Consider the following 19,202-nt stretch of genomic DNA (forward strand, 5'->3'; position numbering starts at 1 on the left):
AATCTTCAATAAGGTGTTTACTGTCTCTGGCTTTTTTCCTCATCTGCCAAACGGGGGTTATGAGGCCTATTCACTGGATGCTTCTTCAATTAAGTCAACAAATATTGGAGAGCAAATTATGTGCCAGTCACTATATGTTCTTGAGAGTACAAGTGCTGAGTGGAACAAAGTTTCTGTCCTCCTGGTTATTGTGACCCCTAAATGAGTTAGTGTGTTGAAAGCACGTGCTAGTGCCCTAGCACTTACTTATCTTGTTGGTCTCTAAATCTTTATTTTTGAGTTTTGGGAAAACTTTTGTAATAGTTTTTGTATTTGCTCAATCCATTGTTATTACTTGTGTCTCTCTAGTTTAGACTTGATTTATACTCATAGATTATAATCTGCAAAGATAACTTCCCTAAAATCTCATTTAAGTTTTTATTTTTCCACCATTTCAAAACCTTACGTGGTTCCACATCCTGCCTCACTATAGCTCATTTTTTTTGCCTGGTTTTGAGGCTCTCTAGTGTGATCACTGAGGATATTTACTGTTCATCAGTAATAATAAATAATAACTAGTATTTGTTGAAGATTTACTATGTGGATAGCACTTTTAAAAAAATTTATTTGAGAGAGAGTGAAAGAGTGGGAGAGGAGCAGAGGGAGAGGTACAGACTCCCTACTGAGCTCTGAGCCTGACCCAGGTTTGGATCTCAAGAGCCTGAGATCATAACTTGAGCTGAAACCAAGAGTCAGACGCTTACCTGACTGAGCCACCCAGGCACCCCTATGTGGATAGCACTTCTAAGAGTTTTATTCGTAGTATTTTTTTCTTTGTAACTGTAATTTTATTATTCTATTTTAATATGAAAAAAGTGGGGTACATGGGGCACCTCGGGGGCTCAGTTGAGTGTCCGGCTCTTGATTTTTCGCTCAGGTCATGATCTAGGGTCATGGGATCCAGCCCCACATGAGGGCACTACACTTAGCAGGGAGTCTGCTTGAGATTCTCTTCCAGTGTCCCTTACTGCCCTCACTTGTGTTCCCTCTTTAAAATAAGTATGTCAATCTTTTTTTTTTTAAAGTGGGGTACAGAGTTAATATGCACAGGATCATGTAGCTAGGAAGTGTCAGAGGCTTGACTTTAATAATTCAGTATCAGTAACTAATTTTAGTTACCTGTCTTTTATGCCTGTTCCTCCATTTGAATATCACTATATCTTTTCTATTTTCTTCTCTAAGGTTTGCTTTGGTTGGTCTCTCTAGGAATTCCTTTTTCCACATGTACACTTTCTATTCCCATTTCCCCTTTATTCATAACACATTGTTACTCCCTCTGGAGGTTCCATTTATAGGTCACCTTCCTCTGATGACAGGGATGTTACTGAGTGTTTTCTATCTTATCTCATGAGCAGCATGTAATACTTTACTGTTTTGACTTCTGGTTTCACAATATTTAAAAGGCCTTTTGGTTCTTCTAAAAAATTTGGAGGAAATTGAGGTTTTCTTAGCTAGACTAGTAATTTGTCATATAGCCTTAACCTAAAATCTTTTTATGCATCTTTAAGAAATTCATAGTATGCGTGATTTTTTGATAGTTCATAGAAAAATATTGTAGGACCGGCTACATTGTAAGGCTTAAAAACGAAATACAAATTAAGGAAATTCTTTTAATGAAACTCATTTTTCTTAGGTGTCTGAACTCAGGACAGGAGCTGCAGAAGGTCTAGCCAAACTGATGTTCTCAGGGCTCTTGGTCAGCAGCAGGATTCTTTCTCGTCTTGTCTTGTTATGGTACAATCCTGTGACTGAAGAGGATGTTCGACTTCGACATTGCCTAGGCGTGTTCTTCCCCATGTTTGCTTATGCGAGCAGGTATTTAGTTATATTGATAAATCAGGATCTGACTTGAAGTTAAATTCAGGTTCCCCATGAGTCATATCTATAAATATAATTTTGTCTCTCTTCCTTGTTTTTCAGTGGTTAGTAATGAAAATGAGAACTTACCTAGATTTTATTTACCTGAATTATTTGTCTCTTTCTTAGATGAAAATATACTATATCTTGATGGGGTGAATTTTATACTTTTTTTTTTTGAGAATCATATGCCTTTTCTTTGCTCACGTACTTTTCAAATTGTTTTTCGATAGGACTAATCAGGAATGTTTTGAAGAAGCCTTTCTTCCAACTCTGCAAACACTGGCCAGTGCTCCTGCATCTTCTCCTTTAGCTGAAGTAGATATCACTAATGTTGCTGAGTTACTTGTAGATTTGACAAGACCAAGTGGATTAAATCTTCAGGCCAAGAATTCACAAGATTATCAGGTGGGTGAGTAGATTAGCCCATGGATGATAAGGATGATGACTATCATACAGGTCACTGTTTTTGATAAAACAATCCTTTTCATAGGTTCTTAGAAAGAGAGGCCATGGTTTGATCTTGAGATTTCTGGTCTTTATGGTGGCACATACCACAAGGAAGAAAAAGATCTTTTGGAAAATATGGTGATAATCGATCATAAAAAGACAAAAGCAGTTTGCTACTGAAATTCAGAACTTGCCAAAAACTCATCTCTCTTACTACCCCTTCCCAACCTAGAGCTGGCTATTAAACATTCTGAAAAATGTCCTCTGTTTATCTAGGACTCATTGAGTCTTCAATGGTTGGCTTATCTGCTATGTTTCTGAGATAAGGAAGGAGAATTCAAAGAATGAAGGTATTAAGGAGGGCAGGTATTGCATGGAGCACTGGGTGTGGTACATAAACAATGAATCTTGGAACACTGAAAAAATTAAAAAAAAAAAAGAATGAAGGTCACCTCAAGCTCATCTTTGTTTTTAATTCAAAGAAGATAAGTTAACTACAAACTGTCTCATAAATTAAACTTAAACTGAGTTTTGGATCCTTTAATATTATTTGTAACCATATTGAAAATTAATGTGATTTCAGATGCCAGCTAATTAAGTTGAAAGTATGGCTTTTTAATTTTATTTAATATTATTAATTTGGTTTGTCGTTAAGTTATATGTTGTTGCAGAGAAGATTACAAAGGATATTAAGGCAAAATATAGTAAGGATAGGTGATAGAGCTACTAAGTGCTTCAGGACTTAAGAAGGCAGGGTTCATGTAGCAAGGGCGATGAGTATAGCATTACTGGTAAAATTCAGTTTGGTCTTGTTGGGATTTGTACAGTGGTTTGGGTAGAGAAGAAGACTTTAGGTAAAGGTGATTAGAAAAAGTAGCTGGCTATCCAAGTCATACAGGGGACTATGGAAGAAGCCATTCTGGCTCTTTAGGTAAAGAGCCAGAATGGCCCTGTTGAGGGCAGAACATTAAGGTAGGGAATTTGGAGTTGGCTGTATTTGCTGTAATAGGGTATATACTGAAAGGCTTAATGGGATGAAAGTTCTCTATGAAGAAGCTCAGTTTGGTTGCCAGTATCTCTGTATGAGGTGAACTGGTGAGAAGAATAGAGAGTGAATATTAAGAGGGCAGTTGGAAACCTATATAATTAAGAGATAAAAACTTGTAGAAAAAGGATAAGAGCAATAGAAAGTAGAAAGAAAAGAATAGGAGATGGTGGTGTGGAAAAGAAAAATATGGGTGTTAAAGACATGAAGAAGGAACTTAGGGAGGCAAGGAAGATGGAGTCCAACCAAGGTCCTGAGTATGGGTTACAGAAGACTTCAAAGGAGCTGTTGACATCTTTTAATTGCAGTTTTCTCCTGATTGTCATCCTGGAGGAGTGAGGGAAGTAGGCTGGAAGAGAGGAAGAACTTGAGCTGTCATGCAGTTTTAAACCCCCAGCTCATGCCACAGGAAGTTCCAGAACTGGGATAGTCCTTTAAGTTGTCCAGATGGAGACAAGGCTGGCCTGTTGTACCTACGTATCTTCCAGGCATCGAACGTGGACTAATGTGGCAGGCCCCACAGTCTTCAGCCTGGATCAGTTCTGCACCTGAGAACCTTTAGCCTCCAGATCTCAAAGTAGCTGGTGGATGAATGCTTCATTCATGAAGGGGGTGGTTCTGGACTCTGTACCAGAGCATCCTCTATAAGAAGAGGGAGAGTTCAGTTTGGGAGGAATATGTTAAATTTGGTTTTAGACATTTTGCATTTGGGATTATTGCAAGATAATTAGTTGGAAATATTTGTTAGATGTGTAAGAACTATATTGTAATACCATTTCCAGTTTATAAAACTTTTTTCTCTTGATTTTCTAGGCCTTATCAGTTCATGACAATCTGGCTATAAAAATTTGCAATGAGATCTTAACATGTCCATGTTCACCAGAAATTCGGGTCTATACGAAAGCCTTGGGTTCTTTAGAACTCAGTAGCAACCTTGCTCAAGATCTTTTGGTTTTATTGAATGAAATTCTGGAGGTAAAGTAGTTTCTAATTACTCTGTGTAAATTATTGTGTACAAATTTTTTATTAAAGTAGAATTTACGTGGTTGTATTAAATACATTATGTGGTTGTAGTCAATTATACATTTGTTGGCAAATTTTGTCTGCTCATTTGAAGTAAATATTTTCTTCGTAAATTCAATAGGATTTTTAAAATGTTTTTAAACATCTTGATATCCATATGTAGCTTTTTTGAAAAAAGTTTAGGATTAAATTAAATTAATTAAAAACCATTATGTTTTTTGTTATAGCAAGTAAAAGATAGGACGTGTCTGAGAGCTCTGGAGAAAATCAAGATTCAGTTAGAAAAAGGAAATAAAGAATGTGATGACCAAGTGATAGAGGCACAGGATGCCAACATGGCTATGACTGCTTTTCAAATTGAAGATGGTAATAACATATTAACCTGAGTATTTGTAAGATTCTGTCCTTTTCATCCCTAGAGCCACTTTTTTTCTCCTCTAACGTGGTTGGATTTCAGAAATGAAGGAAAAATGTTTCTTATTAATTCCATTAGGAAGTATATTACTGATAAGTGTTTATTCTACTTTCATAGCTTTTTAAAAAAATTTTTTAATGTGTATGTTTTTCACCATGCATACTGTCTTAGGTTTCCTTTGCTTTCCGATATTCACATTTTTTGAAATGCTGATTTATGATCATTTTCAGTAGCTGCTAATGGTACTGGTTTGTCATATCTGTTTTATGAAAAATTGACTTGGAAAGACCATTTAAAATATTTAATGAAGAATTGTATTATTTCCTTTAACAGAAAAAAGTAAAGAAGCATATAAAACTCCTCTCAGGGATGTAAAAGCAACCCGAGCATCAAAATCCACTCAGCAAAAGACCAACAGAGGTAGTGTATGGATCTTTATAATAAAACTTTTCAGTTCTGTTTTCCAATGAAATATTCACTATTTACAACAAGTTTCCTTGTCGTAAAGATTTTAAATGTGTCAGGTATCCTTTATTTTCAGTTCTTTCAGCTGATATTAGGTTTTGCTTTGTGTCTCAGATTCTAATACCAGTGTTGCTCCAAGTGCTTTTGATTGAAAGAGATATGATGCAATGTATCATATTGCTAAGGACTATTTGGATTAAATTAAGATTCTTTTATTAGAAGATCAATGATGATTTTATATTATCAGTTATTGTATCCTGTCCTTTGTATGATTAAGCACTTTTGAAAACCTTATCCCTGTAGTACTTATCTGGGCTTCTGTTTTCCTTTTTCCCATTTTATTTTATAATTTCTCAACATCATTTCTTTCCCAAGGAGTATCCAACAATAAGGGATTTGTTGGAATAAAGTAAATGTTGACTATTAGGGGATCACTTGGAAAAAAATCTGAAATTCAACAACTTTTTATTGTTTTATTATTATTACAAAAGCAGTTCATGCTTATTACAGAAGAATCAGAAAATACATGCAAGCAAACTAATATAAAGAACGCAAATCATCCCACCCACGAGCCAACCATTATTTTAATTCTTAAGAAAGAATTTTGAGGCCCTTTTCTATGCAGATTTAATTTTTTCCTGAATGGAATCTGGCCATAATATTTTTATAGCCAATCACTTATTTACATGCTTATTGTTGGGTATTGTTCCAAATTAGTCCCATATTGTTGGATGTTTTCTTGGGGCTAGCTGCATTATAAGCAATTATGTAAGGTTTTGGAGAAAAACAGTAAGTTTCACATGAATAATAAATAGGATATATAAATTTCAACCCAATGTTCATATGGAGAAATTTGATCCAATTCTTATACATAAATGAGGAGCATCATGGTTTGCTAACTTTGTCTTCTTAACTTTGGAAATCTCTAGCAAGTAGAATTTTTGCAATCTTCAGCATTTTGTTAGAAGATCTAGTTTTTATATTGAAAAATGTTTTATAACACATTTGAATTGGCCATATATACGATGGAATATTTTATAAGAAGCCATTACCTTACATTAAAGTTCTCTCTCTCCCGGACCTGCTGATGGGCTTACCCTACTTTTCTCCCCTTAATTTTGATTAGTTTCTCTGTAGGTTATGTGCTATGGCCATAATAGAAGTAATACTCTTTACATAGCATGTTTTTCATATTCTCCTTTCTCCCATACATATTTAACTAAAATTTGCCTCCCTATAATTTGATTTCCATATTTTCCTTTGCCTATTATCCAAGTTTACAAAAGAAATTAATAAATGGCTAGAAACTAGGAAGAAATGTGTTGCAGAGGGAAAATGAAGGATTTGGGTAGCCCAGAAAATAGAAACACTAAGCAACTGAGAATAAATTTTGATAATGAATTTTATACTGTCTTGAAGGACGGAGAAAAGTGACAGCTTCAGCTAGGATGAACAAGAGGCGTCAGACTGTGGAGGTTGACTCTGAAAGGTATGCCATATACATCTAGAAAATGTTTTTTGTTTTTTGGGTTTTTTTGTCTAGGAGTAGAAAAGAAATTGTAGTTTGCTTCCACTGTGAAAGAGAGAATCTCAATATGTAACAAGATACTCAGTGATAACTGCAAATAGCAAGGTCTTGGATATATATATATTTTCTAGAATTCCATTTTCAAGAGTATTTGACCTCCTATGGCTTGTATGCTTTTCTTACTGGGACGGCCCTTAGTCCTAGGTGATCATCTTTAATATGTTCTTTCAGTTTATATTTCCATGTATGCCTCTAACTCTTAAGATTGGGTGTAGGACTCCTTCGATCTTGAATTAGCAAACTCTGAGGATTTAGATTTGGGTTTTTGACATTTATAAGCAGGATTAATCTATTATGGTAAATCATATACTTGTGGCATAGTGTTTACTTTTAGATTGTACCAATTAAGCCACTGTTGTAAGCTGAAACTTTATAGTTGCCTGAGTTCATCTATTGGTAAAATCGTAATGTGTGTATTTTCAGTATATAACTTTAAGTTTTGATTAAAATGTTTTGAGGAAACTTGCTTTTTAGAGTGTTTTAAGAATTTATTGCCTAAATTAAGAGAACTTAAAATGTTTCCTCACTTTGTGTTGTCCTCCAAAGTTATTTTGGGCAGTTCCTATTTAATCCTTTCATCGCAAAATTTTGTTTTTCCTTGTAATACCAGGTTCCATATAGAAATAAAAAGCAATTAGCTAGGTTTTTTATGATCTATCTGGCCAGACAGCCAGTTAGTCTTTTTTTGGTTTTAGTTTTAAACTTAGTAAAATCAGGATATCAATTACACACTGATAAAATGACAGAAACAGAGTTTTATTGATAAATAAACTTGTTTTAAAGCTTGTATTTAAATTGGTGTATTTTCAACATCTATTTAGTGATCCTGAAATTCCAGAGCCAGAATCAGAAATGAAGATGAGATTGCCAAGACGAGCCAAAACAGCAGCACTAGAAAAAAGTAAACTTAACCTTGCACAGTTTCTCAATGAAGATATAAGTTAGAAGAGATGATGGAGGTGAAGTCCTTTTAACCATGTCCTTTAAAATTATGTTCAGTTCTCTGCTTTAATAAAGTTACGCTTGTATCAAAATTAGAAAATGCCTGATGTTTTGTAGGATTTTGTGCTACATGACTCCACATTACTTTGGCCTATACTGAAACATTAGGACAGCGCCTGTCCGAGTGCTCCCCAGAAGCCTGCAGCAGTCCCCTGGGTGTAACCAGCTAGGTCTAAGGAGGGCCTAGGAACCGGCTTCGAAATTGGGCTTCTCAGGTGATGCGTATGAACTCTCACACTTAGTATCATGGTGTTCTGGACAGCTTCTCAGTGTAACTAGCTAGTAGCTTGCAATTGAGAAGCTTATGATTTAGATGGGGCACATCCAACATAGATGAAAACATTTTAGAACATTTAAAAAGGGACATCTTAAGGGCAAATGAAGTACCACAAACTAGCTAGGAAAGAGCTTACCTTTGGGGAGGAGGACTGCTACAGTGACTCCAAAGTTTCCAGCATCTAAGTTGAACAGTTATTTTGATAATTTTGTGATTCTTATACTAAAAACATTTTGGTAATGCTATCCGAATGGATAATTTCTTTTCTTATAATATTTGCATATGAGAGTCCTAGTTTGCTTATGTTTCTGATGGTGTTTCTTGGGTTAGATGTTCATATATACATGTTTTTTTTTTTTTAAATTTTTTTTTTTTTTTAAAGTAATCTTTACACCCAACATGGGGCTCGAACATATGCCCCAAATCAAGAGTCACATGCTCTCTACTGACTGAGCCAGCCAGGCACCCCCACTTACACATATTAACTATGGAGTTGCTTTCTACATTTTTGGCATAACAAAATAAATATTGTGGATAATAAAAGACAATTCTAGTGGGAAAAACATGACAGGAAGTCTTTTACATACTAGTTTATGAGCACTGTTTCTTCACTGTCAATTTTATTTTTCTTCCCAAATTGGCACTTGCCTCTCTTATGGAACCGAGTATGAACTCAGTCCTCTTTCCGTCTGCAACACCCAGCAAAACATGTTTTCTTATCCCTCTGATTACCTTTTCTCTTTATTATCCAGAAGAAATGCCCTAACATTGGATCTGTTTTAATAATAATTGTGCTTTTTAAGATTTAGGCCATTTATTTAAGATAGTGTTCTAAGATAGAGCTAAATTAAGATCATTGTGCTTTTTAGAACCAAATTGTTATATTACATACATATATGTGCTTTATAAAACTCAGAAATATAAAAGGAGCCTGAAAGTTACAAAGTAAGAATGCTTATTAAGCAAAAGGAAAAGGCAGATATGGTGGTGGTATAAAACAATAAAAAACAGATGATTATTTTTCATTCTGTTGGCTCTGTGTCTTCCTGTGCTTCAAATTCCTTACGTAAGTCTTATTTTGTTAAATCCCTGTCACTTTAAAAATAATTTTGGGGGGTGAGGGATAGGGAGAAATAGGACTTAAAGTTTACACAGAATGTGCTATAAGGAAAAGTGTTTAGAAACACCATAGACTAAATCCCATTTATCCCACAGTCAGGCTATCCAAAGGGAAGAAGCCATGTTCTTATATATACTTCCATGGATCACCATACCAAAGCTTTTTTTCTCTGGCATGGGAAAAATAAATTTAAGCACCAAACCTTCAGTATTCTTACTATTCAAGTTTTAGACAAAATCACGTAGCCATTGCTGAAGCTATGCTTTTGCACTATTATTGTTAAAGGTAAGGAATATTATCCTGATTTTCAAAAACATTTTACACTTAAATGGCTAAAATACAATAAAATCAATAGATGTAAATCCATTTACCATTTCTCATTCAAAACTGGTAACTTACACCAAATAGTATTCTTGTCTGCAAGAGGCACAGCTTTGCTGAAGAGTAAACATGCAATTGTGCCACTGATCTTACAGCCCACAGATTTTATAGGTTTAAAAGTACAGAGAAAGAACTGATCAGCTCGAATTCTATGAATGAAAACATGCTACTTGATGATAAACTATGATCCATTTTTCTATACATATATAACTTTGAAAGAGATATACTTCTAGAGATACCTTTGCCTTTTACCAGTTCACTTCGAGGTAGTTGGTATCCACCTATTGTACAACTGTTCATGGTCAGGTCATCACAAATCTTTACAATACTAGCCTTCTAAATCACATAATGCAGTATATATTAAAACTTTTTTGTGTACAGAAATAAAACCAGGGACAATTATGTATTTAAACTTAGGGCATAAAAGATTCACAAAATACCATTAAAAAGAGAAACATCAAAATCCATTTGTACTGTAAAATTCCACAATGGTCTGGTGTAAAACGTGAAAAAACCTACAAAGAATTATAATCAAAATGATTAATGCTAATGAATTGATATAAAGATATCACAGGACTAGAAGTATTTCAAGATCAAATGATAAATGCAGAAGGAATATTGATGTACAAAATAAGGATAGTGCAAGAAGAACCGCAATCTATTTCTCTTCACTTTTGAGATTTTGGTTATGAACTGTACAGCTCGCTAGAGATGCTGCTGTCAAATTCAGATTCCATTCAATGGGACGATTAAGGCACATCTTAATGGGGCTCAAAGGGCAACTTGCTGTATTCCCATCGGACAAATTCAGTTTCTCATCAGTTTTCATTTGTAGCATGCTGGAAAAAAAGTGTAAATCCATTTTAGTTTTACTTTAACTTCAAAGAAATTATCAACCTTGTAAAAGAAAATTCAGTCATTTTTATTGTTTGGACCTCTAACCAGAGTAGATAGGGCATTTTAGTACCCAGAAAGTACAGGAGTTTTATTCTGTTTCTCAGCTCCAGCCTCCTTACTGAAATGAATACATTACACATAGCCAGGTACTTAAGATATCACCCAGATAGCGATGGAAAAAAACTAGTATACTAAAAAAAAATTAGTATACTCATGACATTTAACCTACTGAACTTGGCAGGATTCAAACATTTTCATTTGTCCTTTAACGCACCAGGATCAGAGCCACTCTGAGACAAGAAGGAATTAAGCTTTGTTTGAAAGTCTACCATGTTCTAGGCACATTCACTTGTATTATCTCACTTAAATTTCCTAACAACCAAGCAAAGTTGGTAAACTTATCCTCATGATAAATAATAAAAGTGAGTCTCAGACTCAAGGACAAATATGTCTGAAGTTATACAGTCAACCAATGAATCCAAATATGGTCCTTCCTCTTTCCCTTATGCTTGTCTACTAGCTCTCTGATGGGAGTCTTTAGGAACAGAAACTTGAGAATCCAAAGGGTAGCTAGTCCACATGTAATGGACATGTAGTCCCGAATCTTAATATTTATGATAGCCCATTCACATTTTCAGATATGAATCCTTATGTTTATAAACTAATAGCTTGCTATATGGTAGCTCATTTGATGCTTAACTGATTAGTTTGGTTGGACTACATCATTCCTAACCTATCTCCAACCAAAGGTCTAGGATTCTTTCTATTAGTAAAGAGGAAATAGCTGTGTAGTATTTAAGTAACTTGTTACAAGTGGCAGCCACCTCCAGACCTCAGTAGCATTTTCCTGATCTTTCCTTGCAACCTCAAAAACAGACTCATGTGCCATTCAATAAACCAGAGATTTAACCTATTATGGCATATATCAATGGCTATCATGTTGCCATGATATACCATGTATAATTGAGAAACTCTAAGGCAAGCTATAAGAATACAAATAAATTTATTAAGATAGCTTATCAAGTATTAATGCCAAAAGAAGATGAGGGCATGAAGCAACAAATAGTGATAAAAACAATTTTTGCTAAAAAAACCTGAGAGACCCCAATTTTTGCTGTTTGACAAAGGTATATTCATCAGAATAATACTTTAATAACTACATTGTTCTTTTTAAGATCTTTAAAAAAGTTGCTTTTCTAGAGTTTTCTCCAAATTTGGGTACACAAACTCCAGGAGTACACAGAACTATACACATGCATGGGAAGAAAATTTCAGTTTTAAAAGAACTGTATGTTAGGACCAATACACAGATTGACATACTTAATTCATAAATACACACTTAAAAGTTGTTGGTATGCAAAGTTTGGGTCTACTGATCTATGAAATACTAAGAGGAGAAGAATATAGCTATCTTCAAGTGCTAGAAACAGAAGTGTTAGAATGACAGAGCTAGAAGGGACTTTTCTAGACACCACCTAACCACCCTTTTTTTTTTTTTTTTAAGATTTTATGTATTTATTTGACAGAGAGAAATCACAAGTAGGCAGAGAGGCAGGCAGAGAGAGAGAGGGAAGCAGGCTCCCCGCTGAGCAGAGAGCCCGATGCGGGACTCGATCCCAGGACCCTGAGATCATGACCTGAGCCGAAGGCAGCGGCTTAACCCACTGAGCCACCCAGGCGCCCACCACCCCTTTTTTAAGATGAGGAAACTAGAGTATAGGAAAATAGAAAAATAAACTTTTTCACAGTGTTCTAACCAGATGTATGTGGACTAATATAAGAATCTGGATCTCTTAGTAATCTAGTAATAACGAAAGCACTTTTCAATTCCATTTTCTGTACCAAATTATTTAACATTGAGTATCCACTAGAACACCTCGGAGGTACAAAGATGAGGAAGTATACACAGTGCATGCTTTCAAAGAATTTGCAATCTGGATTTAACAAATAATCCTTTATATTTAGAAGTTTCAAAATTGACTAGTTAGGTTTAATGTCAGGAATTTGTGGTACAATCATACACATTTGTACCAAGTGAAAGATTAATAAATACGCCTCAATACTTTTTTTAATTTAATCTCAACACACAGTATGGGACTCGAACTCATGATCACAAGATGAAGAGTCCCATCCTCTACTGACAAAGCTAGCCAGGTGCCCCTTCAAATTTTTTTGATGTACTTTTTAAACTTTTTGTTTTGTATGTTTTAAAAATGAAAGTTGAATATTCTTGTATGTGTCTATATATTTAACTATCTATAGGGCTGGTAATCTATAGGGTTGATATCTAGGAGTAAGATAAACTGAGTTACAGGGTGCTTTTAAAATTTTGATAGATATTACCAAAATATCCTTCACAGACTATGTACCATATTACACTCTTGCCAACAGTGTATGAGCATGTCTATCTTTCCTCATTTACTTACCAATGATGTATAATAAAACTTAAAGATCTTTGAGGAAAATGATAGGTTAAAAAATGGTATGTCATTGTTTAATTTGCGTTTCTCTTATAAGGACTGTTCAACTTATTTCCTACTGCTATGTAGTTAAGATTGGTCCTCTGTTCTATGTGATTTACAATCTCACACCCCTCCCTACATGGCCTAGTTCATTAGTCTTTTTTTTTTTTTTTTTTTTTTTTTTTTTTTTTTTTTAAAGATTTATTTATTTATTTGACAGAGAGAGATCACAAGTAGGCAGAGAGGCAGGCAGAGAGAGAGAGGAGGAAGCAGGCTCCCTGCTGAGCAGAGAGCCCGATGCGGGACTCGATCCCAGGTTCATTAGTCTTTATATCTGCTTATGGTGATTTTGTCATGAATCCATTCTAAATTTTAGATCATCAAATTTATCAGTCTTTTGTTCCATGGCTTCTTTGCCTTACATATGATTAGAAAGTTGAAGCAGCACATTTAAACCATCAGATCAAGTGGATTTAGATATCCATACCAAGGATTCTACTGAAATCTCAATGACAGTGTATAAAGAACTGGGGAAAGGAACAGAAATACCTGGGTCCTAGTTCTGAGAATATCATTCATTAGCCTTATGACCTCGGACAAGTAAACGTAGCTTCTTTCATTCTCATTTTCTCATCTTTAAAAAAAAGAAGTTGAGGGGCGTCTGGAGGACTCAGTGAGTTAAGCATCTGACTCTTGATTTTTGACTCAGGTCATGATCTCAGGGTCATAAGACTAAGCCCTGCGTTTGATTCTGTGCTAGGCGTGGAGGAGCCTGCTTGAGATTCTCTCTCTCTTAAAAAAATGAAATATCATCCTGTTTACCATTGTATTTCTAAATGATCTCATGAGAGCCACTTAACAGAAGTTAAAAACCATATGGAGCTATAGACAAATGCAAAGGTTTAATTTAACACCATGTCTTTTGGTGAATGGGGGACAAAACTGGAAGAGAGCCACCTAGACAGAGGGTAGTTGAGGAGTGAATGAGGACAAGGAAGGGGCACCTGAAATGATCATCTAGACATAGAAGTCTGTTTTCAGTACTTCTGTAATTTCATTCACCCTAAGGTAGAACCTCTCTCCAGCATGTGAATGGAGGTTTACAAGAATATGTACATTTGGTGGGGCGCCTGGGTGGTTCAGTGGGTTTAACCCTAAGTGGGTTAAAGCCTCATGAGCTCAGGTCATGATCTCAGGGTCCTGGGATTGAGCCCCGCATCGGGCTCTCTGCTCAGCAGGGAGCCTGCCTCCCCACCCCCCTCTGCCTGCCTCTCTGCCTACTTGTGATTTCTGTCTGTCAAATAAATAAATTTTAAAAAAAAGAATATGTACATTTGGGAAGCATAAAAAATGAAAATCTTTTGTAGGTCATGGAAATTCAAACAGTTATACTATGTGATTTAAATTAATGAATACTGGGGCGCCTGGGTTGCTTAGACAGTTACGTGGCCAACTCTTGATTTTGGCTTAGGTCATGATCTCAGGGTCTTGAGATCAAGCCCCAAAACCCATCAGGCTCAGTGCTTGGCACCGAGTCTGCTTAAGATTCTCTCTCCCCCTCTCTGCAGCTCATGTGTGAGCTAATACATAAAATCTTTTAAAAATATTTTAAAAAATGATTATTGATAATGCTAACAAAAAATTTTAATATATCTAGCTGTAATAATTCACATTTGTTTTACTTATTACTAGAGATATGGGATAGTTCATTTCTGTTATACAGACAATAAACTTAAATGTAAGCCAGCCAAATCACAGGAAATAAATTTTAGTGTGAACAAGATAGGTCTGAAAATATCATTTCTAGAGCAGTTGCTACATGCCAGGTACTACGCTAAAAACCTGACAATATTGCATTCAATTCCAAAAACTACCACTGAGGCTCAAAGAAGTAAAATGATGCATTCAGGTTCATTCAACTAAGTGCAAGCTTAGTGTCTAAGATCTATTACTCTATCCTGCATACTAGTTCTTGGGTTATAATTCTGTCATGATTCTCCCTTTGTTAATACCCATTTATTTCTTCAGAATACTTAACATATGATAAGTGTCTGGTCTACAGATTTCAGACAGACATTCTGAAAGACTACAGTCATAACTCTATCAAGGAAGTTATATATGTAGAGCATGAAGTTTCCTCATATTTAACTAAATAAGTAGTAGTCATACCTTTCAATTTCTCAAGATAAAGGAAGAAAGTATGTTAGGGCACAGACATGTTTTTGAGAGCTACCATAGCGTATATATATATTTTTTTTCTTAAGATTTATTTTAGAGAGAGTGAGAGAGCAGGGGGGAGGGCTGGAGGGAGAGGGAGGGGTAGATAGAATCTCAAGCAGACTCCCCACTGATCATGGAGCACCGTGCAAGGGCTCAATCCCACGATCCTGAGATCATGACCTGAGCTGAAATCAAGAGTTGGATGCCCAACCGACTGAGTCACCCAGCGCCCCTACCATAAGAGTAGTATTTAGGTTAAAGGTTTTAAGAAACATAAGGTTATCTTTTCAAAAGAAGAAAAGTCAGCTTTATATGTGGATAAACTGAAATCTGGTATAGGATTTAGAATGTGAATATTTACTATAAAGTACCCAAAACTAACGAATTTGAACTAATCTATTGATCTCAAATTCTGAATGACTGGTTTATTTCTTCTGGCAACAGTGTCATCTTATGTTGTGAAAATTTACTGAATAGCTATTATAGCTATACCCTTGAGCTTGATTCTCCACAAATCTATCCAAATACCATGAGGGTTGTTAAATGTGTAAACTAGATCAAAGAACATTTATGAAGGCAACAAGTGGTATTCTTATGGTTCTGATATAGTGAGAAGTTATAAAAAATGAAATTCTTGTTCCACTGGATTCTAAACTGGCTAATTCCAGGGTTCTCAGAGGCCAATACCAAGGACTTTGCCGCCCATCAAAGTGTTTCAGTTTTATGAGGAGCTAGTATGTGTCCATCAGCCAGGTCTGCTGGATACTGAAGGTAGTTTTCTTCCCTCAAACCCTTAACCAATACCTACCTAATATATTTAGAATACAAAATACTGTGATGGTGTCTGTCTTCAAGGGTTTTGCAGCTTATAAGGAGGCATAAAGGAAAGTTTTCATACATTTCCAACATAAATACATTTATTTTATTTTGAAGAGATATAGAAGAGGTAAGACCAAGGGATTACAGAAAAGGGAAATTAATCCCAGCAGTTGAGAAGCTGGGAAAAAAATACTGAAATAGGACTAAAGTAAATCATTTACTAAAGGATTTTAGTAAATTGGGACAGAGCGAAGCTTTGTAGAACCTAAGATTAAACCACTCACCTGCTACGTGTACATTCCTTAACCTCTAGCCTTCAGTTTAACTAGAGCATAACGAGAATATCCAATCTCTAACCTTAATCTCTAGCCTTCAATTTATTTTTTTTAAAGATTTTATTTATGTATTTGACAGAGAGAGATCACAAGTAGATGGAGAGGCAGGCGAAGAGAGAGAGAGAGAGAGAGAGAGAGGTAGAGGGAAGCAGGCTTCCTGCTGAGCAGAGAGCCTGATGTGGGACTCGATCCCAGGACCCTGAGACCATGACCTGAGCCGAAGGCAGCGGCTTTAACCCACTGAGCCACCCAGGCGCCCCTCTAGCCTTCAATTTAACTGGAAAATGAAGATAATGAGAATATCCACCTCTTAAGGGCAATGTGATTATTACATGAGTTATGTAAACAAAGCAGTTGGTATAGAGAATACATGTAAAATGGCTGGCTGGACACTGGACTCAATAAATGTTAATACCAGTACTACTAACAAAAAGTCAAAAGGTACATATGTGGGGATAAAGGATCACAGATATGTGTATGCTTTGTTTTTCTAATAGTACAACCATTTAATTTTAAATCTTTGGGCTTAAAGGGGAGGCAGGTTCAAATGAAAGAGCCATAGGGATATAGCCAGTTAAACATGTTTTATTAGGAGAACATGAAGTCTAACATAAATCTTTTCTCTTCCTGGCAAACCCTGTAAGAGTTAGGTTGTACAGGATTTTTGTTTTTTGTTTTGAAACAATTTATCTTAAGAGAAAAATTTCTCCTTGGTAAGATACTGGTGACTTTAAGAGCCCTGGCAGATTAAGTGGTAGAATTTATTTATTTATTTATTTTAAAAGATTTTATTTATTTAGTTATTTGACAGACAGAGATCACAAGTAGGCAGAGAGGCAGGCAGAAAGAGGTGGAAGCAGGCTCCCTGCTGAGCAGAGAGCGCGATGCGGGGCTCGATCCCAGGACCCTGAGATCATGAGACCCTGAGCCGAAGGCAGAGGCTTTAACCCACTGAGCCACCCAGGTGCCCAAGTAGTAGATTTTAAATCAGACATTTTTTCCAACTTGCTTTTGATCATTTGATGTGGTTATTTGAAGGAACAGAAGAACCCGGTGGTTAAGAGTAAGACTTTGAAATCTCATATTCTTGGATTAGAATCTCAGATTTGTAGTTTACTCCAAATGATTTTAGGAGAACTACTTTTTTAATATAAAGATTGCATAGTATGTGCTTAACTAGTAAGTGCTATCATGATTATTAGAGCAAACCATAATTGGAGATTCAAAAGAAAACATCTAGAAGAAAAAGACTAGCTTCCCCTAAGAAGTAGGATATCTACCTGAATTTTTAGTTGAATAGAATGAAGGAAATTACAGTCTGATTAAAGGCACAAAACCAATTCTCTTCAGAAATCAATGAACACAGTTTGTACCACTATGTAATTTAGAAGTGATTGTTGGCCATGTAGGGACAAAAAGAATTTACCTGAATTTCTTAATTAACTTGTATATTAAATTAGTATAACACAACTGTGCCTAAAGCAGTATCTTAAATATAATAGATATTCAGATATTCTATAAACACAAATGTGACTCACATACATTTATAAAAATAAAATGGGAAATTTTAGTACTAAATTAATTAAAAGCACTTAGCAAGTTGTTGATCTGAAATAGTGTCAACCAACTGACTTTGAAAGACTGCAGAGCCTTGGATCCTGTTCCCATCTGCCTTCTGAGGAACTTAACAATGATCATAATCAATGATCCCTTCCTTTTTTTTTTTTTTTTTAAATTTGCCATCTGTGGAAGATTAAGTGGATTCACAGTCCAAATTCTTCATCCCTCCCTATAACTATCGTCTTCCCTATTATTTTGCAATGTCCTCGCATTCTGGCCTCACCTATGTGACTTGCTTTGGCCAACAGGATGTGAGTAAGTATGAACTGTAAATTGGTGGAGGCCAATGTAAGCTGAAGCTTGAGAAACTACTTGGGCATTTATGTCCCCTCATATATCTCTGCTTTTGCCATGAGAACAAAGCCTGGGCTGGCCTGCTGGATGGATGTGAGATGTGAGGCTAAGCTGTCCCACCTGATAGCCAGCTAATACAAGACATGTGAGGGAACCCAACCAAAGTCAAAAGAACCTCTTAGCCTTATTTTCCAGTCAGGATACATGATTGAAACAAGTGCTTATTTACTTAAGGGAGTAAGTTTTGGAGTGGTCTGTAATGTAGCACTGTTGTGACAATAGATAAATACTAGAACATGTCTTCTCCTCACCATGATGTTTAAACAAGTGCAAGGTCTCTCATGCCTTAAATAAAACTTCAATCTTTTATTCTCCTCAAAATAACATTTTTAGAGCTAGATTACTTTAATGAGTTATCACCATTTTCTTATCTCTTAACCTACTCCAAATCTGGCTTCCAGGTCTTTCATTCAATGAAAACAGCACTTACTAAAGTCACCAATGAATTGATAAGTCTAATGAATGATATTTAATTTTCAACTTTTTTGCCTTCCTAAGAACATTAAACACTATTGGTCATTTCCTTTGCTATAGACTGAACTGTGTACCTCTCTGTTTCATTATGTCAAGTTCCTAACCCCCTATTGCCAAGAGATATAGGGCCTTTAAGAGGTAATGAACTTAAATAAGGTTACAGGGTAGAGCCGTAATCTGACGATCTTGTTGTCCCCATAAAAAGAGAAGTCACCAGAGAGTGGGAGGGTAGCCATTTGCAAACCAGCAATAGAAACCTCACCAGAAACTGAACCCCCCAGACCTGGGTCTTGGACTTTCCAGCCGCCAGAACTGTGAGAAAACAAATCTCTGTCATTAACTCATGCAGTTATCAGTGT

General features: G+C 35.7%; 2 protein-coding genes across 6 annotated transcripts in view; one reads left to right on the top strand and one right to left on the bottom strand.

Moving 5' to 3' along the window:
- The window catches only part of NCAPG (non-SMC condensin I complex subunit G), a 53,182-nt gene extending 45,258 nt beyond the window's left edge, over positions 1 to 7,924 (top strand). The window contains exons 15-21 of the mRNA XM_059381505.1: positions 1,673 to 1,854; positions 2,130 to 2,304; positions 4,205 to 4,366; positions 4,642 to 4,780; positions 5,163 to 5,249; positions 6,714 to 6,783; positions 7,704 to 7,924. Coding sequence (XP_059237488.1) covers positions 1,673 to 1,854; positions 2,130 to 2,304; positions 4,205 to 4,366; positions 4,642 to 4,780; positions 5,163 to 5,249; positions 6,714 to 6,783; positions 7,704 to 7,827 — 939 coding nt within the window. The 3' untranslated portion in view covers positions 7,828 to 7,924. The remainder of the gene's footprint in view (positions 1 to 1,672; positions 1,855 to 2,129; positions 2,305 to 4,204; positions 4,367 to 4,641; positions 4,781 to 5,162; positions 5,250 to 6,713; positions 6,784 to 7,703) is intronic.
- Positions 7,925 to 8,021: 97 nt separating this feature from the next.
- Positions 8,022 to 19,202, bottom strand: part of LCORL (ligand dependent nuclear receptor corepressor like) — a 160,283-nt gene continuing 149,102 nt past the window's right edge. For 3 of the 5 annotated variants that reach the window (XM_059381595.1, XM_059381586.1, XM_059381552.1), the window contains one exon: positions 10,411 to 10,501. In XM_059381595.1, the coding sequence (XP_059237578.1) occupies positions 10,488 to 10,501 (14 nt within the window). In that variant the 3' untranslated portion in view covers positions 10,411 to 10,487. Of the gene's footprint in view, positions 10,502 to 19,202 lie in introns of all 5 variants that reach the window. The other 2 variants (XM_059381543.1, XM_059381534.1) reach the window with 1 other exon arrangement.

The sequence above is a fragment of the Mustela nigripes genome, chromosome 1, assembly GCF_022355385.1.
Source record: "Mustela nigripes isolate SB6536 chromosome 1, MUSNIG.SB6536, whole genome shotgun sequence".
Lineage (NCBI taxonomy): Eukaryota > Metazoa > Chordata > Mammalia > Carnivora > Mustelidae > Mustela > Mustela nigripes.